The sequence below is a fragment of the Furipterus horrens genome, unplaced genomic scaffold (genome assembly GCF_987537825.1).
Source record: "Furipterus horrens unplaced genomic scaffold, mFurHor1.1.pri manual_scaffold_1, whole genome shotgun sequence".
NCBI classification, from domain to species: domain Eukaryota; kingdom Metazoa; phylum Chordata; class Mammalia; order Chiroptera; family Furipteridae; genus Furipterus; species Furipterus horrens.
This window is the reverse complement of record NW_028327171.1, coordinates 166,222,997-166,250,609: the sequence shown is the minus strand read 5'-3', so window position 1 is coordinate 166,250,609 and position 27,613 is coordinate 166,222,997. Positions and strand designations below refer to the sequence as shown.

At 39.1% G+C, this 27,613-nt stretch overlaps 1 protein-coding gene across 1 annotated transcript in view; it reads left to right on the top strand.

Annotated features, from left to right (window-relative positions):
• Window positions 1-21,264: 21,264 nt before the first annotated feature.
• Window positions 21,265-27,613, top strand: part of TLK1 (tousled like kinase 1) — a 144,735-nt gene continuing 138,386 nt past the window's right edge. The window contains exon 1 of the mRNA XM_090280678.1: window positions 21,265-21,912. Coding sequence (XP_090136804.1) covers window positions 21,774-21,912 — 139 coding nt within the window. The 5' untranslated portion in view covers window positions 21,265-21,773. The remainder of the gene's footprint in view (window positions 21,913-27,613) is intronic.

Below are 27,613 nucleotides of genomic sequence, written 5' to 3'. Positions count from 1 at the left end.
TGAGAGGGCTCTCCAGGCCGCTTTAAGAGGCTCTCGCCATGCAGTTTTGAGAAGGAGAGGAGATCCACGTGGTTTGCAGGAAGAAGGCAGTTTAAAAGGAGGCTGAGAATCCAGGCGGTTCTTCATTGAGAGCTGGAGGGCACCCCAGCACAGAAAGGACCTCCCCAGTCAGAACTGAGTGATTGGCAGCTACTGGTAAAGCTGAACTGTGCCTAGGAAGTAGGGAAACGGTGTTTCCGACTTTTCTGAGGCTGGCCTGGTTTGGTAGGGGGAGGCAGAACTATGTGTTTGTGGGTATTTTAAAGAACATAAGACTCAACAGCAGGAATCTGCAAATAATCTAAATCTATTTAACTGTTAAATAAACAGTTCTTTTTCTTTTCACTAAACTCTAGTACTAAGAGTTGTAATTCTGGCGGCTGGCAATCAGGCCCCTAACTAAACAGCCTGTGGGTTCTGTTTCAATCGGAGCAGCCCACGGGTTCTATTACAGTGCCACCATGTTCTCCAGGCAGTTTCCCAGTGGGTCTGCTCTTTCTCACTCCAGACCTCATGGCAGACTCTCTCTCCAAACCATGTGCCTTCCCCCTTACACCCCAGACCTCCTAGCTGACTCCAGTCTACACCATTCAGACTGGGTGGCTTCTCTTCTCTTCTGGCTCAGTGGTTCTCAACCTTCCTAATGCCACAACCCTTTAATACAGTTCCTCATGTTGTGGTGACCCCCAACCATAAAATTATTTTTGTTGCTACTCCATAACTGTAATTTTGCTGCTGTTATGAATCATAATATAAATATCTGATATGCAGGATGTATTTTCATTGTTACAAATTGAACATAATTAAAGCATAGTGATTAATCACAAAAACAATATGTAATTATACATGTGTTTTCCGGTGGTCTTAGGCGACCCCTGTGAAAGGGTTGTTCGACCCCCAAAGGGGTTGCTACTAAGGTTGAGAACCACTGATCTGGCTGATCCAGAGCAACATACGTCATTGTTATGCAAAGTATCTTTTACCAGAGGTAGCATAGCTCGTCGGCAGCCGTCCGTCTCAAGAGACGATGGTGTAGCTTCTTAAGAGTCTATCTGCACCGCCGAGAATGGCTGTGCAGTCCAACTCGGGAGTGACACGGTATCTGTCTCCTCCCGTGTTGAATCGACATCTTGTGATGTCGATTCACTGGAGTGTCCTCTCCAGTGAAGCTGAAGCTACAGAGCCTGGGCAGGGTGATATGGAGGGTCTGCTGTTGCCCATGCAGCAGACCCCCCCTCTCTTCGCAGCTGAAGGGTCCAAGGGAAAGACGGAGTCAATACAGCTTGACTTCAGGTGCGCCGCAGGAGTTGCCGGTGTTGACTACAACGTCAAACCGCCTTAGGGACTCCGGCTCCGGATTTTCTGTCGGGGTTTACTCCCTTAGCCTTTCCCCTGAAGAGGTATGCCGCAAGGCAGCGGAGGTTTTTTGGAGTCAGAGTTTTCCTTCTCTGATGTGCCCTGACTGGAAGATCGAACCAGCGACACTTAGCCCGCAGGCCGACGCTCAATCCACTGAGCCAAACCAGCCAGGGTGCGGTAGCATAGCTACCTTTCAGGAAAGACTAGTATCTTAAGCCTATCATCTGTCCTCTTGCCCTGCGCTGCAGCAGAGCTATTATCTTGTCACTGACTTGCCATATACAAAGTACCTTAAAAGCCGTATTATCTCCTTTCCTCATCCCCAAAACCAAGGGGGGGGGGGCACTTTGGAGAATGCTTCCCTGCTTTGTTACAAGGTCATTACATTAGTCTATCACAGGTAAAAATGTTAATTTAGATTCTTACCTCTCGCCATAAATGAAAAATAAATTATTTATGGACTTAAGATCTGTGGACAAAAGACGGGTTCTATGAAAAGTAACCTCATGGAGTGATATGATCATAAATTTCTAACTGGGCAAGTCATAGTGGGTAGTCATGCTCCAGGCCTGTAACTTCTTTAGAGAAAGTTTTTAAAGCAAGGACTGTCCTTCTGCATTTTGGTTAACATACCTTTGAAAAGGCAAGGTAATCCTAGTTTTCAGACCCCTCTGAAGCATTACCACCCTTAAAGAGCACATAATCTTGTTAACAATTTTGTAATCCAGCCACCACTTAGCTTTCTCCAACCTCATGTAATCTTTCTTAGACTCCCTCCTTAATTCCAAATACATAAAAGAAACTGTAAACTGTCATTCTCTGGAGGACATGAGATCTTGCTTCCTGGCAATCGTCATCAGTTAAGCTCAAATAAACTCAAAAATCCACTACAGTTTGGATGTTTCTTACATCAACAGATGGTATCTGCCAGGTTCTTGACTGAAAAAAATTACTCTTCCACCCTTTTATAATTAATTAGCATTTGAAGGACGTACTCTGGGACTATGTAAAATTCTGTTCCTCATTCCATTTCACCCTTTAGTTCTTAGCATACACTGATGCCTCATTCCTGAATTATTACTTCACTTATTGCCAAAAAGTGATTTTCTAATTTCATCATTTCTTCTACATTTATTAGTACAGAGAGTGAAATTTTCCTATTGCCCCATCCCTGGAGATATCAATTACTAACATTAATTTTTGAGAGTCTCAGGAATTTTTTTTTTTCTCCAGGTGTTGGACTGATCCAGAGTGGCTTTAGTAACTTACTTTTCAAAGGCGTACGAAAGTTAATTGTCTTGACAAGAATGGGAATGAAGGACTGAATTGTGGGGTCTGGCAGAATAAGGTAAGAAGTGAAGCCAGAGGCAGCTGACAGCTTACAAGGAAATGGAGAGAGACGAGGATTTAGAACTTTGATGATGCTAATGTCATGAAGGAGCAGCTCTGGAGACACACAAAGACAGTAGAGAGAGCACTTGGGTTTAAGTGTTGGCTTGGTTTTTCACCTTGGATTTCTCAGATGGGCACTAACAATGCTTCAGAGTCTTTATACTAGTATGTACAGCTCCTTGTTTAAGCACATGGAATGATTCATCCAAACTGAAGTCAAGAATCAAATCAGCATTGCCTTCACTCATGAATCTGACTATTTTGGGGTCTTAATGATGTTAGAGTTTTACACCACTGACTTTGATGTTTTATTTCCACTTCATAAAAGAAACACCATGTTTAGTTTGAGCTACTGTTTTCTTTAATAAGATTAAATCTCTCAGCTTCTACTGAAAGATCAGAACAAATGCAGACCTTTATTGTCTTTGCTCATAATCCAAATACAAACTTTCTGGTGCTCAAAATTTCTTACAAAATGAATTTGTTCCTTGATCTTAAGTATAACTCCTCAATCATTAATATCAGAGTTAATTATCTCTAAAGTTTTCAATATTTGTTAGGCCTATAGTTTTATATATCCTGAGGGACATCTTCTCTAACTTTGAACTTCATGTTAAAGTGAAAAATACACTCTTACCATTGTTCTAATGCCCACATACTCCTAACATGTCAGCTGACTCATTTATAGAATTTACATGACTGGAAATTTGGTTTCAAATTGTCTAAATAACAGTCACACATTTTATTTTTTATTTTTTATTTTTATTTTTTTTAATTTTTTTTTCAGATTTAATGTGTTTTATTGATTAAAATATTACATTTGTGCCGATTTCCCTTCCCTCTGCTCCCCTTCACCCGGTGGCCCCCCTCCCTCCAGTTGTCCCCCCCTTTTAGATTATGTCCATTAGTTGTGCATACAGTTCCTCCCAACCTCTCTCCGTCTATTCCATTCCCTCCTACCTTGATCCCCAATTCCTATATCATCTCCCTCCCTTTCCCCATTCCCCCTCCCTGTTGACCTCCCCCCAATATGCTTCTCGTACCCACAGTTCCTTTTCCACTCTCGTTGCCTGTTTAGTTTGCCTTTGTTTCATCTCCCTAGCTTCTGTTTTTTAAACCAGTCCCTTTAACATCTCATATAACAGTGGTTTGGATCTAATGAACTCTTTCAGTTTTATTTTGTCCTGGAAACACTTTCTCTGTCCTTCTATTCTGAATGACAATTTCGCTGGATAGAGTATTCGTGGTTGTAGGTTTTGGATTTTCATTACTTTGAATATTTCTTGCCAGTCCCTTCTTGCCTGTAGGGTTTCCCTTGAGAAGTCAGCTGATAGTCTAATTGGGACCCCTTTGTACATAATTCTTTTCTTTTCTCTTGCTGCTTTTAAGATTCTCTCTTTATCTTTAATTTTTGACATTTTGATTATAATGTGTCTTGGAGTGGTTCTCCCTGGGTCCAGTCTCTTGGGAACTCTCCTTGCTTCCTGGACCTGCAAGTCTATTCCCTTTCCCAAGTCTGGGAAGTTCTCCTTTATTATATTTTCACTCAATTTTTCAAGTTCTAGTTCATCTTCCTCGCTCTCTGGCAAACCAATGATTCTTATGTTGGGCCTTTTATAGCTGTCCCAGAGGTTTCTGATCCTTTCATTGTTGCTTCCCATTTCCTCTCTCTGCATTGGTTGACTGCTTGTTCCTTCTCCATATTCCAGTTTGTTGAAATGAACTCTGGATTTTTTTTCCTCACCATCTGTCTCGTATGCGGTTTTGTTCCTTTCGTTATGAAAGTTTTTCGCTTCTTTCTTATCTTTTTCCAGATCTTTTGTGAATTCTGTAAGCCACCTGATAACAATGGCCCAGAACTGAGCCTCTGACAGGTTTCTTATCTGTTCATCTGTCAGGTTCTCTATCTGCTGCCTGGTGAGCTGTGTCACCGGGATTTCTATAGTTGTCTGCCTCATTTTGACAGATGCGTTTTGTTTTCTTGGGCTGGCTATAGGGGGCAGTGTCTGTGTACGCGTCACAAGTCAGCGACCGGCGCCTGTCTGCGACCTATTTCGCAGCCCTGTGGTGCTTTCTTTCTTTGGGGGCGGGGGTCCAAGATGGATTCACACAGTTATTCAGCTAGGAGAGCGGGATCCGTCCTCCCGCCCCCCTGGGCCTCACTGTTCAAGGCGATGCGGTGGCCGCTCTCCCAAGCGCTGGGGTCGCGCACTGCCAGGGGCTTGACTGCCGCCGGGATTTTTCGCCGCTCCGCAAACAGCTTTGCCCTCTTTAACTCTTACCTGCCCAAATGGCACCGCTGGTTTATAACTTCATATGTTGGGCTTCCGTGTAGTTTTATTTTCTGGAATTTCTAGTTATCCTTTGTTTTGAAGTAGTTGTATTCCTCTCTAGTTGTAGAGGGAGACCTAGCGTGTCCGTCTAAGCCTCCATCTTGGCCGGAAGTCCAACAGTCACACATTTTAAACCAGTGTAGAAAAACCCTGTGTGACACTGAAGCAGAAAGTTAAAACAAGTTGCAACCTTCTCAGCTCAGGCTGTTCCTCCTCTATTTATAGGAATCATAGGAGAAAACAATTCTCCTTTGACAAACACCATCTACTATCACTGGGACCTGAAAGGCAGATGTTCTCCTGCCTTCTCACATACTGGTCTTTAATGGCTCCTTTAGAAATTCCTCGTTTGTGACCCTGGCCGAGTAGCTTAATTAATTAGAGTGTCAGGTTGGGGGGAGGATGAGTCCCAATGCACCAAGTTCGCAGGTTCTCTCCCCCAGGAGGGTCATATACAAGAGGCAACCAATGAATGCATAAGTGGGTGGAACAAGTCAATGTTTCTTTCCCTTTTCCTCTCTCTAAAAATCATTAATTTTTTTTTTACCCTTTTTTGTGAATAATGAAATTGATATATAGAATAAATATGATCTGTTTAATTGTCAAAACAAAAATTACCTCCTCTTCTCCTGCATTTCTCCCTCCTTCTTTTTTCATAAAAGGAATGAAAGAAACTAGCTGCTTAAATATTAGCCTCATAGCGACAAAGAGCTTGGCCATGTTTCAAAGCCTCTGAAAGATGTCTAGAGGACAAGTTGAGGGCAGTGGAAGAATCCACACTTTCTCTAACCTTTTTTCCTGTCAGCCAGGATTCCAATTCACATCTATCTGATTCTCTTAACTGTTAGATTATTAAAAAATTAGGTCTTTCAAATGAGAGCGAGAAAGAAACAAAGTCATCATGTGTATTCATTTGGTTTGATAAAAAAAAAGGGTGCCCTATAATTTAGAATAAGAGACAGAGATGATTCATTACAATTATGAAGGTTATTAAAGAGATGAATAAATTGGTCACACCACTACAACTGTGCTTGCCATCACAGTAGCATTGCCAATTCCCCTATACAGTTGGTAATTGCCATTCCATATCTTCTTATATGAATGTAAGACCCATTCTGGTGTAACAATAATAGTAGAATAGTCTTCAAATCTATCATTAGATGAGGCTATAAAAAGCTGTAACTAGAGCAGGTGCAAGTTACCTCAGAAGCTTGGAAAGAGTCATTCAAAATTACAGCACTGAAAATGCACTGAATTATCCAGTACAATAAAAAGTATATATAAAATTTAATAGTCATCAGTGTAAAGGGCCATAATACTTGAAAATTAAGACTGTTTTGATAATGTTAAGTTAAATTATGCCCCCAAACAGGGAAGTAGTACAAAGCCTTAAACTCACACTGATATTTCTTCAGTTTAATAGGCCTATAAAATATTTAACAAAAAAGAATAAAGCAATATACACTACAGCAGCTTTGTTTGACTCTATTTAGACAAGTAAAATCTTAAGCTTCTCTATAGTTATAGCTGACTGATTCTAATCCATTTCAGCTACGGCTTTGATTAAATATGTCTTGGTTACTTTGATTGTCAGTCTTGAAGTTATCTTTCTGCTGCTGTCCTGCCTCTTCCATCTATAGCTTTTGTTACCACTTTTTTCACAGCTAAGTCTGGACTCAAGCCTGTTTCTCTAATATTGACATCCAAGGGAGGGAGGAAAGAGGGTCAGGAAGTAAGAAAGCTTGAGAAGCTAAGGAGCTTCAGTTCTAGTCTGTAATCTAAAGCTTCATGACATTCCATCCAGAAATAAAAAAGCATAGTCTGTTGAGACAGAAATATAGTCGTCCCTTGGTATCTGCGGGAATTGGTTCTAGAACCTTTGCAGATACCAAAATCCACAAATACTCAAGTCCCTTCTATAAAATGGTTTAGTATTAGCATATAATCTATGCACATCAGCATACTTTAAATCATCCGTAGATTACTTATAATACCTAATACAATGTATTATGTGAATAGTTATTTCACTGTATTGTTTAGGGAATAATGACAAGAAAGTCTGTTCAGTACAGACACAACCATCGTAGGCTTAACTACACCGTACATGTCAGCAACAGGGTAGTGTCTCTCTCTTCCTCTTTCTCTCTGTCTCTGTCTCTCTGGCTCTCGTCCATCTGAACCCGAAGATGCAGAACCCACGTATGCATATATGAAGAGCCAACTGTGAATAAAAGGCAGTATGCAGAGCAGTTGAAGGCATGAACTTCAGCCTCAAGCAGGCCTGGTTTCCAGTTCTGGTTGTTTTGTTGTTGTTGTTTTTTCTTTTATTGATTCTAAAAAAAGGAGAAGGGAGGGAGAAAAAGAGTGAGAGAATCATTGATGCGAGAGAGAAACATGGATCGGTTGCCTTGTGCATGCGCCCTGACCAAGGACTGAATGCACAACCCAGTCATGCGCCCTGATCAGGAATCGAGCTTGTTATCTTTTGGTTTGCAGGATGATGCCTACCCAACTGAGCCACACTGTCCAGGGCCCAATTCTGGTTTCTTCTCTTAAGGCCTGCATAGCTTTGGACAAATTATTCTAACACAAAAAATTATAAAAGACTTGAACATGTAAAAAAAAAAATGATCTGCACATACCTTTGTTCACTATCTTTGACAACTGTTTTTCTTTGATGACCAGTTCTGTTTCAAATATTGTTTCTCATTCCAGTGACTCCCCCTGTTTTCTCCGACAGGTAGGGTTTGCATACCAGGGACTCCCACAGCAGTGTTTGAGTTAGGACTCAGGGCTTCCTGCCCCCATCACACCAATGAAAATCTCTTGTTTCTATGGTGCATCTCCTCTATGCATATGGTAACCAGGATATCTTTATTTTTTTGTTTTTTTAGCTCAGGTATATTAACATTAATTCTAATTATTTATGTCTTTATTTAGTGCCCCCAGCCCATTATGTTATTTATTGAGTGCTTACTATCATATCTATAAAACATTGATTATTGGTGGGGGTAGGGGATGGGGAAATTGGATGAAGGAGATCAAAAGGTACGTACTTTGAGTTACAAGGTAAATAAGTACTGGGGATTAATGAACAACATGATGACTATAGTTAACACTGCTGGTACATATGGAAGTTGCTAAGAGAGTAGATCATAAAAGTTCTCATCACAAGGAAAAACTTTTATTTTTTCCTTTCTTTTTTTTTGGTAAACTATGAGGTGATGTATGTTAACTAAACTTACTGTGGTACTCTGCATGGAGATGATATTTCAGCCCACTTAACATGATCCTCAACACTGGTCCCACATTAGAATCCCTTAGAGTGCTTTAAAACCTATGAAATCCTGGCTCTGAATCCAGATGCTGTGATACAAGAGGGGCCGGTTTTGGTATTTCATTTTATAAAGCTTCTCAGGTGATTCTAATGTGTAGCCAAGCTTGAGAAGCAGGGTGAAGTGGGATTTGGTAGCTGACTGTAGAGAGAGGGGAGAAGTGAATCAAGAACTGAGCTTTGATAGGCTCCAATATTTAGTGGATCAGTAGGCGAGCCAGAGAGCCCAGCAACAGGACACATCAAAAGAAGTCATAAAGGTAGGAGGAAAACCAGGATAGTGTCTGAGAGGTCAAGTAAAGACAGAGGTTCAAGGAAGAGAGAGCGATCAGCTGAGTCAATACTGTTAGAAGAGCTAGTAAGATAAGGACTGAGCATTAACTGTTAATGAGATGGGAGGAAGTGTGTTACAAACAGGACAGGAGATAACAACTGCTCTTCCTGTCTTCTTCATTGTATATATCCATATTAAGCAAAATTGGGAGTTGTAAGATGTTCGATAAATGTAAAAGTAATATATTACTGCAAACTGTATTCTAAATCCCCTCCTTAAAAAATAAAATTAAGATGGTGACTCTAAATAAATAAGTAGCTACAGAAAGTTTAGACAATTGAGAAAAGGAAAAACATAGATTCCCCATATTGTACTGAGCTAACACAACAGCCATGATTTAGTCATTCATTCACTTTCATCTAGTGAATTCGTACTCTGTAACAGCCTCTATCCTAGGGATATAGGAATAAATACAACAAAAATTTCTGCCCTCAAGTAATTCGGGGCCTAATTGGGGAGATGAACACTTAAGAAAATTAAAAAAGAAGTGATGTAATAAAGGTTATATGCAGTGTGCTGTGGGATCAGAGAAGACAGAACTTAATATTGCATGTTAAATGATAGTTTTGAAAAGCACCTTAGCAAACAAACTAGAAAATTATTCATGTTTTTAATGTTAGTGATAAAACAAAAATAAAAAATTGGATGTACCTCATGATTACAATCATGTAAAAATGTGATCCCCGAAGGTTTTCTCAGTCAAGGAAGGGCTTGAACTGAGTCTTGAATGATGGGTCAGGGGAAAGAAGAGAATTCTGAGCTGGAAGAAGGCATGGGCAGTGAAACAGAGTGTATAACCTGTTTGGCTACTGTAATAACTTTGGTGTGGCTGCAGCGTGGGATTCCCACAAGGGAGTAACCAGACATAAAACTGGAAAGACAGGCAGGTGATAAGATAAAAAAGATTAAAAGAGAATCACATAAGCTCTGCTAGAGAATTTGAAAATGTTCCAGTCACTTACAAGTAGCCACAGATGAATTTTGAAGTGGAAAAGCTCACTCAGATTTGGTAGTATAAATTAAATCTTAGCAACCAAACTGAAGGGGGCTGAAACTAAAAGCAGGAAGACTAGTGAGTAAGCTTTTGCAATACTCTAGATGGGAAACGATAAAGGCAATGGGAGAAGGATGGATGGATGGATGGATGGATGGATGGATGGAATGATTAGTAGATGAGTGGGAGTTATACAAAGAGCTCTTTAGGAGACAGTATGGGTTTAGGGAATAGTAAGTGATGAGGGTAGGGAGAATGAAGAGGGAAAAATAATGATGACCCTCAGGTCCCTGGTTTGGATAACTGAATTCCTATTCCTGTTTTTATCCCTGGCCACCTTTCTACCCAAGTTAACAAACAGAAGAGGAAGAAATGGAGGAACCAAGTTTGAATATCCTGGAGCTCAGGAGAGATATGTGGGCTGGAGACAGAGCTTTAGAGTCATCATATGTGAGATTCTTAGTCATATGAATGGAAGACACTGGGTAGAACATTACCAGCATCTCAGAAGCCTCCCTCATACACTCCCAAGGATAACCACTGTTCTGACTTTGAACACCATAGAGTGGTTTTGCTTTTTTAAAACTTTATGTAAAAGGAATTATATAGTATGTTATTTTTTGTGTCTCTTCTTTTGTTTGACGTTATGGTTGTACTATTCATCCATGTTACTGTGTGTATTTGCAATTCATTAATTTTCTTTTTTTTTTTTTTAGATTTTTTTAAAATTTATTTTTATTTTTGCAGAGAGGGGAAGGGAAGGAGTGAAACATCAATGTGTGAGAGAAACATCAATCGGTTGCCTCTCAGATGTGCCCAGCCAGGGACGTGGCCCATAACCAAGGAATCAAACCTGCAACCTTTTAGTTCCCAGGTGAGTGCCCAACCCACTGAGCCACACCAGTCAGGGCTATTAACTTTCATTTCTGTATAGTATTCCATTGTGTGAATGTTCCACAATGTACTTGTTCTGGTGGGCATTTGGGTAGATTCTGGTCTGGGGCTATTATGAACAGTGCTTCTTTATGAGCCTTCTTGTATTGTCCTTTGATAAGTATATGTATGCATTTTCTGTTGGGAATTTAATAATGAAATTAATATATTCAGCTTTGGTAGTTGCTGCCCTTCATTTTCCAAAAGTATCCCATACACTGGTGGGAGTGAAACACTAGTCCCTCCCGCCAGCCTTTGAGAGTTCCCAGATGCTCCACACACTTACTGACATTTTGTCTTTTTCACTTTAGGCTTTCTGATGAGTGGTATCTCATTTGGATTCAGTTTACATTTCCTTGTTAACTGAAGATGTTTAACATATTTTCATGTTAGATTTTTTTTAATTCTCCCCCGAGGACATTTTTTCATTGCTCTAGAGAAATAGGAAGGGAAAGAAAAAGGGAGAGAAATATGCATCAATTGCTTCCTCTATGCGCCCAGACCAGAAATCGAACCCACAATCCAGTTATGTGCTCTGATGGGAAATTAAACCCAACCGAGCCACACTGCCCAAAGATATTTTAATGTTTTGGGGTTTTGGGTTTTTTTTTTTTTTTTTTTTTTTTTTTTTGGTCCATTTGGCTATTCTCTTTTGTAAAGTAATTGTTTGAGTTTTTTGTCCATTTTTTTTCTGTATTGTTTGTCATTTCATTATTGATTTGTAGTATGTTTTTGTCACAGTTTTACATGTTCTGAATGTAAATCTTTTATCAGATATATGTATTGCAAATACACTGTTTCACAATCTTAAATCAAGTGTCAGAAGTTCTTAATCTTAAAACAGTTCAATCTGTCAAATTTGTTCCTTATGGTTAGTACATTTTGTGCATTATTTAAGAGATCTTCATCTACCTGTAGGTCATGAAGATATTTCCTGTTTCCTTTTAAGAGCTTTATTTTTTCGTTTTTAAGATTCCTTGCCACATCCTGGCTGGTGTGGCTCAGTGGATTAAGCGCTGGCCTGTAGACTGAAAGGTCACCAGTTCAATTCCCAGTCAAGGCATATGCCTGGGTTGTAACCTGGTCCTTTGTTGGGAGAATGTGAGAGGCAACCTATCCGTGATTCTCTCCCTCTTTCTCCCTCCTTCCCCCTCTCTCTAAGAATAAGTAAATAAAATCTTAAAAAATAGAAAGACTGCTTGACTTAAACTCTATTTTAACTTGGTATGCTATCTCTAATTTATTGCAAACTTGCTTACTACATTTTCACTCATTCTTTTCTTTCTAGTCTCTTGTGTTATTTCATTTAGATGTACTGTATCTATAATAACCAGCAAAGTATTAGATTTTAAGTTTTAACACAATCTGAGAGACATTTGCTATTAATAGGGAATCTCAATTTTATAACTAAATTTACCAAGCTTAGTCTCGCCATGGCCATGTTTTTGTCTTTGTTTTCATGTGTACATACTATGCCTTTCAGTTTTGCCATTTTCTCTGCAGATTTGGTTTTGTCTGCTCTTATTTTCTACTGTAATTTTTAAAGGTAGATACTCCTCTAACTCTGCTAATGGGCTTCTGAGAGTGTTCCACAAATACCTTTAAAATCTACATTTGTTTAATTTTACTAGTAAAAAGCCAAACAATAACCTTTGGATACTTGATGGAAAAAGAGGCACAAAACATTTTTTCCCCCATCCCCTGTAATTCCTTCCTTTTGGTGGTCTTCATTAATATAATCTGAGATAGTAAACCAAATCACTTGAAAAAATACAGAGTTTTCTTTCCCTCACAAAGTAATTACTATTTCTATAAAACATTTGAATACAGTAGTCCCCCTCTATATAGTGGTTCACTTATCGTGGACTCAATGTATAGTGAGATTTTAAAAAATATTATATTTAATTACTTATCGAGGATTTTTTGCTATATCGTGGGATTTTGCGGTACTGTATACATATGTTGTTAAAGTTACGTAGGTTTAAGAGTGTAGAGTATGCTTAAGAACATAAGTAGTGTTTATAAAAGTGTGGAAAAGGTTAACAAAGGAGTGGGAAAGGTTAATAAGGGACTGGGAACAGTTTATAAGTGTGTGGGAAGGGTTTATAAAGCCTTAAAATATATATAAATACTGAAATAAATGTAAGGTTCCTACTTCACAGATTTTCACCTATCGCAGGGGGGTCTAGAACGTAATACCCATGATAAGTGAGGGAATACTGTAATACCAAAAAGTGCAAAGGCCTGCAACAAAAATCTGACGTCATATTACCACGTGGTGTGATAATATGATTATCATCATTTTAATCTTTTTACTATATACATTTATTATCAAAACTATATTGTATATATAATTTTTACTTGTTACTTTATTCACTGAAATGTTCTTATGAGCAAACCAGTTGTTTTGGGATACTAAAAAATCTTCACAATCATTTAATGACCTTATATTTTATAAAGTAGATGAGCCATAAATTATTATCACATCCTTGTTATTTTATAGTCAGGTTATTTTCAACTTTTTATGATAAATAATGTTGAATAAAATTATCTTTGTGCAAAAAGAAAAAAAGCACTTTTTCTTTTTTTCTAACTTAGGATTATTTCCTTAGGATAGGTTCCCAGGATGAAATTAGTAGGTCAAAAGAAATAATTTTTTTTAAAGGACACTCTTTCTGTATTGCTAAATTGCTTTCAAAAAGAAATCGTGTTATTATAAATAAAATCTCAAAGTAACTTTATTGTTTCTATAGTTCTATTAGCATTTTAGACAACATCAATTTATCTTTCATTATTAGTGTTTATTTTTTAACTAGTGTTTATTTTAACGTACATCTATAGCTAAAGTCTGTTTTAGATATCTCCACGAACTCTTTCCAACTCCAGTCTTTTAAATCACAAGTTTTTCCTTTTTTACTGATTCAGTGATTGATAATTCTATGATTCATGAAACTGTGTCAGATCCATGGGAGAATGTTCCTGATATGTATACCTTTTTGCTGATTACCAATAAAATTAGTGCTTTATTTGACTTAATTAGGTTTCTTTCCTGCATATTGTGTAGTAGATGACTTAGTTTCACTAAGGAAAGTTATCTTTTATTACTAGTGTCCTTGTCTTCTTCCAACCTATCCCAATCCATAGAACAAAAGAGAAGCCTATGATAAATTAAAAGATCCTGTTTTAGCAGGGCTTAGAAAGTGTGATGAGACCTCTAAACAAGGAAAAAGGGAAAAAGAGCAAAGATTGAACTAGGAGCTCAAAATTATATGAAACTGAAGATACAAAAAAAGTCATAGGTTGGTATATGGAATACAGGATGTTGCAAAAAAGTGTATCCACAATTTTAATGATTATAAAGTCTGTATTTATCAGCATACAATTCCCTTTCAACGTTCACAATAAACTACATAAATGGACTTTTTTATACTTAGCACCTGTTTTCAAACTGATGATCATTCTGGTCTAGACATTGCTGGCAACGCAAAGCAACAGAATACAAACATCAAGAATCATTTCATTTGGTATTTGAGCACCTTCTCTTTCAATGGCTACTCATAATTCATCGATGGTTTCAGGTTTTTTAGCATAAACGTTATTCTTGAGAAATTCCCAAAGGAAAATGTCTAGTGGTGTGAGGTCCGGTGAACGTGCAGGGTGATCCACAGGACCTCTTTGTCGGATCCATCTGTTTGGCAGGTTCTCATTAAGATAGGCCCTTACATCGCGATAGTAATATGCAGGCGCTCCATCTTGTTGGAAATAAAAGTCCTCATCGTGAAAATCTTGAATACGTGGCATGGATGATTCCTGCAGCAAATTCAAGTAAGTGGCACAAGTTACAGCACCTGCAAGAAAGAAAGGGCCAATGAATCCTGGCGTGGGTGAGCTGCACTGCATGAACTTTTTCTGTACTTCCAGTAGCACTTCAAAATAAACTTTCTTTGTTCAAAACTTAATCTGGTTTCAGCCATTATTTCTCAACAGTTAAATCTAAAACAAACAAACGAAAGTTCAGCAAGTTGCCAGCTATTAAAGTGTGGATACATTTTTTTTGTAACACCCTGTAGATCCAGAATCCAGTGGATAAGTTTTGAATCTTGAAAAGGAAATAATAATTTAGACCACTTTTTGATGCACTTCAAGCCCCAACTACAATTACTCCTTATTTAGAAAGCCTCAAATGTGATCTCTCTTGCTTCTTCATTCTCCCGTTTATCTATACTTCACTTCTAGCTTGGACCATTTTCTACTTTGGACGATAGTCATTTGCCTGACTGTTCTTTGTCACCTCTAAGCTCCATGTTTGACTCACCTCTGCACATCCACAGCAACTGGCAAATCAAGTCGCTTTTCCCAAGGTAGGTGCTTAACAAGTACTTCCTGAAACAAATGTTTTATCAGTCCATTACTGTTGTTCAAAACCAATGGATATACCAGTTATAAACCAACCCTAAACAACTTTCTTTACTAAGTGCCCCAAATGAGCAATAGTTAAGTAAATAAATATTTGCTTGACTTTCTCATAGTGACAGTTTTGGACATTTCATTGCATGTCTTAAAACATTGTTTTCTTCACTATTCCCCATAAGAAACCACCAATGATTTTCCCTTACATTAACATTTTCCTTTTAAAAAAAGCTACTTCAGATTTTCTCATAAAATAACATTTATTTTACCTTAAATGTGTATGTATAAATACTTGGAATCACAAATGCCAGCGTATTTTTTCTAAGATTTTTTTTTCTAACTTTATTACTAGTGGATAGTTTGATGAATTTTCACAAACTGAACACAAACTTCTAACCAGCTCCTGGATTAAGAAACAGATTATTATTTGAATCTCAGAACTCCCCTCTGGATTCATGGTGGCATTTTGACTTCTTTTTGGCGGAAAAGGGAAAAGAAATTCTTATCACTATCTGACATTTTTGTATTGTTTTAAAATCTCTAAATATGTATGAGATTATATACATCTCTACTTACTTTTGCCATGTATCTAATTAAGACATGTATCTAATTAAGAAATGTTAGCACTTGCTGGGGAAGCATTAAGTAATTTTGTAAGTCTTTAAACTATGCAGTTGGAAAGATATTTTCAAAAATCAAAGATGTTTTTATTAATTTTTACAAAAAGAAACTTTAATTTCTTTGCCTACAAATAATTCCTATTGCACAGAAAAAGTCCAACCTAAGGTTTTGGGAAACTTTGTTCTTTTTTTCTGATATGACGAATTTATATTTTTGGTTTGATTTAATCAGTAAAATTTAGGGTGAGTGAAGGGGAACACTAGATTGCAATTGGTTTTATATGTTTTTTTTAGACACTTTTCTAAGTAGATTGCTTTCCTAAGTAATACACTGTTGATTTTAAATCTGCTATATGAGCACTGTTTGATTGTTGTACTTTGTTTTTGTAAATATTTTGTAATACACAGGTTGGAGGACAGCTTCTGGGGCACTTCGAGGGAGATAATATTCTTCTAAAGTTAACTGTAATTTTTTAATCTTAGGGGAAATGAATCAGTTTGAGAATCCAGTAATTCCAGTTTTTGTTATGTATAGACCAAGCCCTCCCACCCCCCGCAATGATTTGATAACTTGAAGAAAACCATTCCCATTGCAAGAGAGGGGAGGAAGTGTTACCTAGCCTATTATGTACAAAACTCTGGAACTACCTCTATAGGTATTTGGAAACCTAAATCTTCAAGCAGTAGCTTTGTAATTGGGCAGGGCAGGTAGAACAAACTCAGTGAGATGAGAATTCTTCATAATCCAATGCAATGAAGTCACTTGTCTAAGCATCTATCAAAAATATCATTAAGTCCTGGCTGGTGTGGCTCAGTGAATTGAGCACCAGCCTGCAAACCAAAGGGTTGTCAGTTCAATTCCCAGTCAGGGCACATGCCTGGGTTGTGGGCCAGGTCCCTGGTTAAGGGAGTGCAAGAGGCAACCACACATTGATCTTTCCCTCTCTCTTTTTCTCCCTCCCTTCCCCTCTCTCTAAAAATAAATAAATAAAATTTTAAAAAATTAAAAAATATATTATTGAGGTGACATGATGGTAGGGCAGGCATCTTGAGAGCACCTATTTGTGTGTATACATTTGGACAAAGAAAGAAATCAAGTCTGGGGGTGAATGCAAGCAGTGGCTACAGGGTGGGCATCTTAGTTTACTCTGATAAAAAAGGCCCAGAACTCCTCATTTCCTAAACATCTGTAATGTAACATTACACATGTATAAGAGTAAATCTAATATATTCATAGAGTTTAAAAAGAATAAGACAAACATATTCCCACCCAATTTAACAAGTATTGCATTTGTTATTGCTTTTGAAGCCCCTTTGGGTCCTCCATGAACACATCCCCCCCTTTTCCCTGATGGAAGTAACCGCTCTGACTTGGGCTTCTCGTTCCTTTTTCTTTTTTCTTTCTAGTTTTGTCACATATGTATTCCCAAACAATATATTATTTAGTTTTGAATGTTTTTGAATGTGTTATAAATGGAATCAAAAGGACTTCACCCTTTTCTAATTTGTTCTTTTAAATTAGCACTATGATCGTGAGCATTTTAATTGTTATATAGTATCCTATTGTGTGACTATACATAACTCTGTTTATCCATTCTCTTGTTGATGGACATTTGGGTGGTTTCATTTTTGGGCTGCTATGAACAGTAAGTAGTGCTACAGATACATTTGTTCTTATCTCCTGGCACACATGAGAGTTCCTCTAAGATAATATTCTTTAGAATGGAATTGTCAGGTCAAAATAGCTTCAATTTACGAGGTAATACTTCATTAATTATTTTCTGCTGCAGTTGCCAGATTAAGGAAATAAAAATAAAGAATGCTCAGTTAAATTTGAATTTCACATACACAACATATAATTTTTTTTGGTCCATGCAAAATTTATATTTCATCTGGCGACTCTGACAAGGTCAATAAACTTTACCAAATCACAAACATTGGGCAATGCAGGGTAAAAGTGAGGGGGTGGTGGAGTATTTGACCCTTCCTTCCTCTGCTACAGTGGTCAACCCAGTTGCTTACCAGCAGGTTCGCTCAAGGGGCTCAAGTGCTTGCTGACTAGCTAGCTATGTGGGTAATTGATTGGTTCAACAAACATGTAGTTGGCACCGACTGTATCCAGGCAGGTGCTAGATGTTGGAAATACAACTGCAAACATGACAGACAATGTCGTTGCTCTCCTTAGGTTTTAGCCAAGGTGGGAAAATAGAGGACAATAAGGCAATGATCTATGTATTATGAGAAAGTGGTATGCTGGTGAGGAAGTCCAGATTTGTAGCTTTTGCTGACTTTGAAGTCATAAATACCCTTACTGCGGCCAATTTCAAGCTACCGATGTGACATCATTGAACCGAATTGGGAGATGTACACTCCCTGCTCCCTGAGCAGTGTGAACTGGCTCCAGCATTCCACCGTGTGGGTGAGTACTTAGAAAGGACATTTCATCAGTCTCTGGGCTCATTTCTGGTTGGTTTAGAGGGAAGAGGCTTATGTATTAATTAGTTCCTCAAATATAGAAGGAATTGAATGTTAAGAGGTATAAAATGCACTTATTATATTTATAATATTGGATGCTTTGTAAATATTTTTACTATGATATATAAATAGAAAGGAGTCTAATAAACATAGTTGGAAATGCTTCCCCAAGAAAGCTTGCCACAACCTGTTTCCAATCATCTTTTCTTCCTTTTCTTGAAATTTCTCCTTCATCACAGAGTGGCAGGTGTTCCTTTCTATCCGAATCAGGACTCTCCTGACTTTTCTATATCTCTTTCTATTGTGCAAAATATCACTCTAAGCATCCCATTTATTTACCACACATTTTTTTGAGTGCCTATGTACTAACTGATGTGAGAAGTATAGGGGAGCCACTACTTACCACTTAAAAGTTTTCATTACTCATAATCATTTTATAAAATTATGTGTTCGCATAACTTATGTTCAGGCCCCTTTTAAACTTAAATTACTTAAGAAATACATGACTCATTGTACAAAATTTGAAAAAGCATAAAGGAGGAAAGAATGATGATGTAATCTCACAACCCATTGTAGCCATTATTAATTTTGGGGGTGTATCCATGCAGTCATTTGTTATATTTACTTACAGATCGGGACCATATGCACCTTTTCATTTACTGTAGTGTGAAAATTTTATCATTTTCAGTGCTCTTTGAAAACATGATTTTAAGTGATGGTATGACATTCCATTTTCAGGCTAAGCCACGCACGGTTTATTTAATTAGTTACCTGCAGTAGCCTCTTTATAAGTGTTGAATATCTTTATCTTAAGCTACAAGAAAGCAAGAATCAATCATTTAATTGTTCTTCCTTGGCAGCATTCATAACAAAAATACAGCTAAAGTAATTCGATTAAGTATATGCTGTGGTCCTCTAGTTACCATTTAAAATAAAAGTAGTAGTCTGTATGCAATGTGATCAAGGTTGGTATAAAGATAACCAGAAGCTCTGAGGAGACTTGGGAGGAAGATAACCTAGCACCTGTCTAATGAGAGGAGCTGAGTCTGAATTAAGTCTTGGAATTGGTAGGAGCTCTAGAGATCACCTAGTGAGTGACTCTAACTTCTTTTCTGTAGATGAGGAAATTGAATGAAGAATCGTTACCTGCTGAGACTAATACTCAGATCTCTTGATTTCCTTCCTGTCCTGTGCTGTTTTCACCACAATCAGCTGACTAAGCTAACTCTTAAAATACTGAAAGGGCATATTTACATACATTTACCTACATGTTGTTATAGAAACTGTTTCCCCTTCTAGTGTATGTACTTCGGCAAAAAAAAAAAAAAAAAAATCTAATGGTAAGGTCCTAAGTATGTATTCAAGAGAAAGGAAAGCATGTAAAAAAAAAAAGTGGAAACAACAAATGTCCATCAAGAGGTGAATGTATAAGCAAAATGCGGTATATTCACACAAGGGAATATTCAGCCATAAAAAGAAATGAACTATTGATAAATATAGCAAAGTAGATGAATCTCTAAATAATTATGTTGAGTAAAATAAGCCAGACAAAAGAATACAAACTGTGTGGTTCCATTTATCTAAAATTCTAGGAAGTGCAAATTAATCTAAGTGACGCAAAGCAGATCTGTAGTTACTTTGGGATGGGGGTAGAATGGAAGAGGAACCTCAAAAGGGTATAGGAAACTTTGGAGGCTGATGGAGACACCCATTATCTTGATTTTAGAAATAGTTTCAGGGTGTGCATGTCAAAACTTATCAAATTGTACACCTTAAATATGTGCACTTACTGTATGTCAATTATATCTCACTAAAGTTGTTTAAATTGTGAAATCTACTTATTAAGTTTGAAAACAGAACAAGATAGAAATTCACTGAAGAATCTGAAGCATAAGAAAACTAAAATTACTTCTGCAGATAACTGACAACAAAAGTTCTATTCTAGTACGATAGTTTATCTGAACAAAACATTACTGTGAGAAATGCAGAGTCATAAAAATAAAAATGACACGTTTGTCCCCCTGGTAATCATGCCATTTCCTCATGCCTGTACAGTTGCTCTATATCATCTTTTTGTTGTTCTATTCAATTTAGTTTTTTTAAGAGGGCAATAACTTTGTATTTTTTCCTTAACCATTAGACTGCTTTTTTATGTAGATGTCCAGTCCCTGGTGTGTCTTGTACGTGTGTGGATGTGCAAAAAGCTACACTATATCTACACATTTAAGCAAATGCTGTTATTTTGCTTTGGAGTTTTGCAGTCAGGACTCAGCAGCAGCACTGGAAACAAATCGGAACTTTCTAGAAACCATACCCTCTCCTATAAGATAAACACTGGGTAGTTTCCATAAATATGTGAATTCGGTAATCTAATTTGTTTAGATTTTCCACGTATTGTTTTAAAATAAAGAAGTGATATACCACACATGGTACACAACACTGGTAAAGATTCTCTCCTGTATAAGACATTCATAAAGCTTTATTTCCACACCACCTCCAACTTATTTTTTTAGCTTTTATTCGGCAGCTACTCCCATTCTGCAGGCGGGGAGACGCAGTTTTGTTCTTTTGTGTTTCTTTTTTTGCACAGTACAGATGGGTAAGGAAGAAGCAACTCTCAACTTTTTAGTTCCATTTTGAGAAATGATCACATCGAACTCCCGACAAACGACAGCCCAGCGAGAGGAGAAGCAATTCTCCCCAGGCAGCGTGTGGTCGGAATCCAGGCGCGCTTCCGCGGCAGAGGGGTAGTCAGGTGGCAGCGGAGCAGGAGCGGGAGCCAGAGCGGCGCGGTGGGGGCGCGTGCGGGGCGCGCCTCCCTCCGGCCGGCGAGGGGAGGCGGCCCCTGTGCAAGTGAGTCCGCCGACTCAGGGCTCCCGCGCTGCGCCAGGATCCACGGGTGCGCCAGGGTCGTCCGCATCTCCTCCCTCCCCACACCGCTCCCACCCTCCCAACCCCTGGCAGGTCCCTCCCCCATGTCTGCTCCCGCAGCGGCCGCCGCTACCGGAGGCGCAGGAGCCTCGCGATAGTGTTTGCACAGGCGGCGCGTGACGCCGCCGCCGACTGTAACTGATGCAGAGGTTACCCCGCCGCCTCAGCCGCCACCCACTGCCCGCGGCTGCCGCCACCCGGGCGACGCCTGGGGCCGACGCACTGCAGAGGTGCTGGCAGGTTCCGCCCGCGGAAGTCTCCTCGTCCGGCGCAGCCCGCGCTCCGCCTGCGCTCGGACGCCGGCATCGGCGGACGCCCCCTCGACGCCTCCGCCGCTGCGCTCCTTCCCTCCGCCTCTTCTCCGGCGCGCCTGCCTGCTCCCTCGCTTCTCCCCCTTTTCCTCCTCCCCGTCCCCTCTCCTCCCCTCACCTCTTCCCTCTCCACCTCCCTCCTACTCGGCTTCCTTCCCCCATCCCCTTGACTCTCCCCTCCCTGCCCTCGCTCTCTAGCTCGCCCTTAGCGCGGCCCCCGCCATGACGGAGGCGGGTGCCGGTGCAGTTGCCGCCGTTGCCGCCGCTGCCGTCGCAGGGGGGGAGTCGGGTTCCCAGAAAGTAGCTTGATGAGTGTCCAAAGTAGCAGTGGAAGTTTGGAGGGGCCGCCATCTTGGTCCCAGCTCTCCACGTCTCCAACCCCGGGCTCGGCGGCGGCGGCCAGGTCCCTGCTGAATCACACGCCGCCATCCGGGAGGCCCAGGGAAGGTAAGCGCCGTCGCATCCGCGCCCGCGCCCGCGCCCGCTCGAGGGCCTTCCCTCCGGCGCCGGGGACCCCGCACACCCCCGGTCTCCTCCCCAGGACCCCGGGGTGTGGGGGATGGTGGCGAGGTGGACACGAGGCGGCCCGGCTCCGGGGAGGTAGTGCGCTGGCTGTGGGTGGTGGTTCGCGGGTGGTAGAGGAGACGGACGAGGGGGTGAGCGCTGGCTGGAGGGGACGGGGCGAGGCGGGGCGCACAGACTCGTCTGGGGTCCTTAGAAGCCAGTCTTCCTAGGGTGGGAAGCCTACCCCCCGGACGCAAGCCCTTTTCTGCTCCATTTGCTAGTACACTCAGTACTCTTAACCTCCTGGCCTCCGGTCTCTGGTGGGTTTTCCCTCCCGTTGAAGCATTCATCCTTGAGCCCCCTCCCCTTCCCTCGCGCACTCCTCCCATAGAGGCGGTCCTCGCTCTGCGAGCTTAGCTGCTCAGGACCTGGAGGATGTCCCTCGTTTGCAGGGTCTCTGCCCTTTGGGGAGAGCCGCTGAAATGATCAAAGCCGACATTGATCCCTTGCCTGGCTCCCTAGAGCAATTTGAAGGGTAGATTGTCTGGTGGGCAGGCTTTTAAAACCACCGCTTCAGATGGTTGCAACTTTTTTTCCTTCGCCATCACCTCCTATGTGGTTGTACGTTATCTCGTTACTGCAAGTAGGCTGCTGTTCTTCTCTGACAGGGTCGTGGGTTTTGTGGGAAATATCTGCGTAAAGGTTACTGCAACACACACTAGATCGGTTGCAATTGTTTTCTAAGTTTTTGGCTTCTTGCACGCGATTGTGCTGCCACCAGATGTAGCACTTACACAGCTAGTAAGACACCGGAATGCTTTTGACTAAAATTTCAACTTGCTGTATTTAACTTTAAGTATACCACATAAAATGAAATTTGGGAGAACACGCATTTATGGGAGAAGAATAAATGTGCATGGAATCGTGTTTAACGCTCTTTTGTCTGGAAAACGTTGCGCGTTATTCATCAGCAATTGGAAAATGGGTTGTTCACTCCCAGTTGTGTCAAACAAGGAGATTGTAGCCACCTTAAAAAAAAAAATCGTCTGGCAGTTCAATAGTCTAGTGAATCATCTAAAGAAACCAGGAGCTTTGATTTATGTAGGCATCGGTGGGATTAATTTACTTTGAAAATATCTGTCAGTTTTTACTAAGAGCCTTGACAATTGTTAAGTGTTTTGTGCCCTGAATCCACTGGTTCCGGCATAGCATTCTTTGTCATTTTGTTCCTGTGAGCATGTGTGAAAGTGACAATAGGTTTCAAGATTGGCATGAATTTGCTCTAGAAAATTCATGGAAAGATTTGATTTATGGCATCCATTAACCATGCTGAATTCATTGACATTTTCCCCTTTCCATCTCACCCCCAACGCTGAGTTCTGATTATTAGAAGATAAAAGTTTATTTATCCACTAACTCAAATTCAGTTCATTTGGTGGTTTTCTTCGCATTTGAAAATTTGTAAATGAATGTTTTAAAATCTGTTTTGTAAATAGAGCAAGCAGTTGGCGCTTTGAGCTTTTACTTTGTAGTTTCATTAAGATGCTTAATGATAATGTTATGAATGATATAGTGTAATGAGTGATAGTAAATGATGGTCTTGGGAAAGATTCCTTTTTTAAGGCTATACCTTTTTTCATGCATCATTCATTTCTCAAATATATATTGAGCCATTTTTGTAAGCTAGGTGCTGTATAGATACTGAGGACATAGTGTTGAATTGTTCACCAGTGACACCTGTTATCAGTATTAGTAATCTGGGGGCTGCAAAATCTAGACTGAGTTTTTGAGGTTACTTCAACTTTAGTTTTAAAAACTTCTATACTATTCTGCACTTTTCCTGGTGTTTGAATACTTTGAGGGGTTGGAATAATTTAGCTTGAATTTCCAAATAACCAGAATTTCCCCAGCAGTTTAAATTACAGTAGATGTTTATGTAACCTAAACTAGTGGTACATTTTTTGACCAACCAACATGCAGATTAAAACTTATCCTCTCTAAGGCTGTACTATATTCACCTTGAAGCTATAGTCTCATCTTTCACTAACGCTAACAGGAATTGCTTATACTAAGCACCAGGTATCAAGATGGAGACATTTTCTGTGGAGTGGGATCTCAGTTTTTATTTTAACAAGTGTTGAGCATCTTTTCCAGGTATATGTTGTAGTATGTTGTATGCATTAATGTTAATTGAGAGTTTTTGACTTCTAGTGACTGCTAGTAAGAATTGTTATTACAAATGGAACTTGAATATACGTATCAAGGAGAGAACAAACCTTGAAAAATTGAGCCAACTTAATGTACTATTTTTAAACTTGAGATATACACATTAATATTTGTACATATAAAGGTTATTTACATATGTGATGAACTTTTATGCAAACTTAACTTTGAAAATGGGCTGTTTTAAAAGGTGTGTTGTAAGTAGCTGTAGAAGTCAGTTATTTTGAAGTTTTGGTATATTTGAAACCAAAAGATTATAAGCTGATTGTTTTTAATGCTCTGTATTTGGGCCTTTTACCTCACTTTCTCACCCTTTTCTTATTATCATATTCCTGTAGTTTTACTTAATTACAAATCAGATATACTTTTAAGTATTACATGATTTAGGAATATATTAGAATTTAGGAATTTGTATAAGACAGTGTAGACTACTATGTTTTTCTTGGGAGCCTCCAAAACCCAAAACTTTTCCTATCTTGACGTTTTCTGAGAGATTTGCAGAATGTATTTACTGATTTCACATAGAATCTTTTAAACCTGTGATCTCTATCGTGTTTTATGTTTTAATAACCCTGTGATTAAGGAGGTGGGAAATTAAGAAATTAAGTACGTTTTCAAATAAGTGTCAGTTTTGCTTTGTTGAGGCCTCAAAACTTAGTGTTATATTGGCTAGACAAGCAGTTGCTTTTTTTTTTTTTTGCATTTTAGTACATGGGTACTTTTGAATGGGTTATTCCTGAGTCAAATTAATTACTATTTTTTGTTTCATCCCACTGGATATGAAAATTGGTTTTACTTTTATGTAAATACTGAAAGTAGTTTGGTTAAAAAGATAATATCACAGTATAATTAAACTATTGCTTTCTGTTTCTGTTCATATTTATAGACCGAATCCCTTACATTGAAGAGTTAAAGTATCTGACTCTATAGATGACTAATACCTGTAGAGAGATGTTAAAAATAAAGGTGTACCAGATGGCCCTTTAATTTCTTGAAGTCACTGACTGAAAGATGATAGGGTTGTATGTTTAAGGATTCTAGCTCATGAATAGATATGCTGTAGGTAGGTATATTTCTTTCTGACCAGCTAGCATGCAAGTTAAAATGTTGTTAATCCTCTCTAGGGCTATATAGTCATCCTGAAGCTATAGTCTCACATTTCACTAATGCTAACAGGAATTGCGTATATGAATTCCCAAGTATCAAGATGGAGACAGTTTCAGAGGCACATTTACATATTAGAGGAGAGAAAAGAAAGAAACCCAGGATAGTTAGAGGTCTGGGAGTCTGCCCCTGAGAAGCTTGCTTTAGCTTATTTGGTCTGAGGACCTTTTTACCCTTAAAAATTATTGAGGACTCTAAAGAGATTTTGTTTATGTGGGCTATGTCCATTGATATTTACTATATTAGAAATGAAATTTCAAAAATATTTATCTAAAAATAAGCTGTTTACATGTTAACAGGTTTTTAAACTTAGAATAAATATTTGAAAACAAGTTTAATGAAACTAGTGGATCATTTTATATTTTTACAGATCACTTTACTTTCTGACTTACTAGAAAAGCTGAATTTTGCTTCTGCTCTCAAAAATTTGTTGTGATTGTTCTGACTGAGGTAATGTGAAGAGACTCCAGCTTCACATAGATATGTCATGGGGGGGGGGCTATTTTAATAATTTTTTTGAGAAGTTATATATACTCATTTTAAATATTACACCAAAATTCGACAAGTGGCAGTTTTTTTAAAGGGTTATTTGCAGTGTGGAAATACATTGTATTCCAGAAATGTCTTCAGGGCCAACAAGAAATCTGTGGACCTTACGTTTAGCCTAAAGAAGAGACAGCTTAAAGGGAGGGAAGTATGTTAGCTGTTTTCATTCAGGTATTTCAAGCACAAATAGAAGAGAATAAATTTATTGTTATCTTAGAAGGTACACTGGCAGATGGAAGTTTGGAAGGCATAGATTGAATTCATATACTTTTTTGACAAGAATGTAAGAACTGTACCGCAGCTAGACCTATCCAACAATGGCAAGAACTGCCTGTTGAAGTATTTAGCTAAAAGAATTTAAAGCAGACTACAGGGACATTTTAGGGGGAGGCAGAGATAAATTCTGTAGATTCTATTTTGGGTGCTATTGGATTAAGTTTCTTAAGGCCCCATCCAATTTAAAAATGTAAGCATTCTGTGATTCTTTGAAAATCTCTAAATATAGTTAAACTGCTTATATATCCATGAATGTTTTGAATATTCTCTTAAATGAGTATGAAACTATTGTTGACTTTATTACTATTTTGCATTTTTATTGCACTTTTCCTCCAAAGTTTTTTCCTTTATTTTCTGGAGTCAATGCTATCAGTCTTCCTGAAATCTTGCTAAATTCCCTGTGAAATATAATAAGCTTTGAAGACATTCTAGGGAATCAGATAACGTTTATGATACAGTTTAGTAGAGTTGTAATATATTTAGGTACAGAATTTTAGAATACTGTTGGAGGGCTAATTTTCATTTTTGGTAGAAACTGTCAACAATCTGTATAGTCTTCTATTTGTAATTGTTTATGTGGTTGCAGAAGGAATATACTTAGTCTCTTCTAATAGTTTTAAAGCTAGAGAGTCTGAAAAGAGGGCACATGAAGGAAAAGTATTTATATTGATCTTTCTTGAATTAAAAAATGCATATTAAGGATATATATAAAATGAAGAATTTAAATTCTCATCTTATTCATATAATTATACATCTAATATTTACCATTTACCCTGGCTGGTTTGGCTCACTGGATTGAAAGTCGGCCTGCGAGCTAAGTGTCGCTGGTTCGATCTACCAGTCAGGGCACATCAGAGAAGGAAAACTCTGACTCCAAAAAACCTCCGCTGCCTTGCGGCATACCTCTTCAGGGGAAAGGCTAAGGGAGTAAACCCCGACAGAAAATCCGGAGCCGGAGTCCCTAAGGCGGTTTGACGTTGTAGTCAACACCGGCAACTCCTGCGGCGCACCTGAAGCCAAGCTGTATTGACTCCGTCTTTCCCTTGGACCCTTCAGCTGCGAAGAGAGGGGGGGTCTGCTGCATGGGCAACAGCAGACCCTCCATATCACCCTGCCCAGGCTCTGTAGCTTCAGCTTCACTGGAGAGGACACTCCAGCGTCATCGCAAGATGTCGATTCAACACGGGAGGAGACAGATACCGTGTCACTCCCGAGTCGGACTGCACAGCCATTCTCGGCGGTGCAGATAGACTCTTAAGAAGCTACACCATTGTCTCTTGAGACGGACGGCTGCCGATGAATATTTACCATTACCTATAACAATTCACATTTTAATTTTATATGGAATGGAACATAATCTCTTGTGAGTTGGATTGAAAAGTTAGATTTAGGAGGCGGGAAATTAAGCATAAATTCCCATAACTTTCTTGAGGTT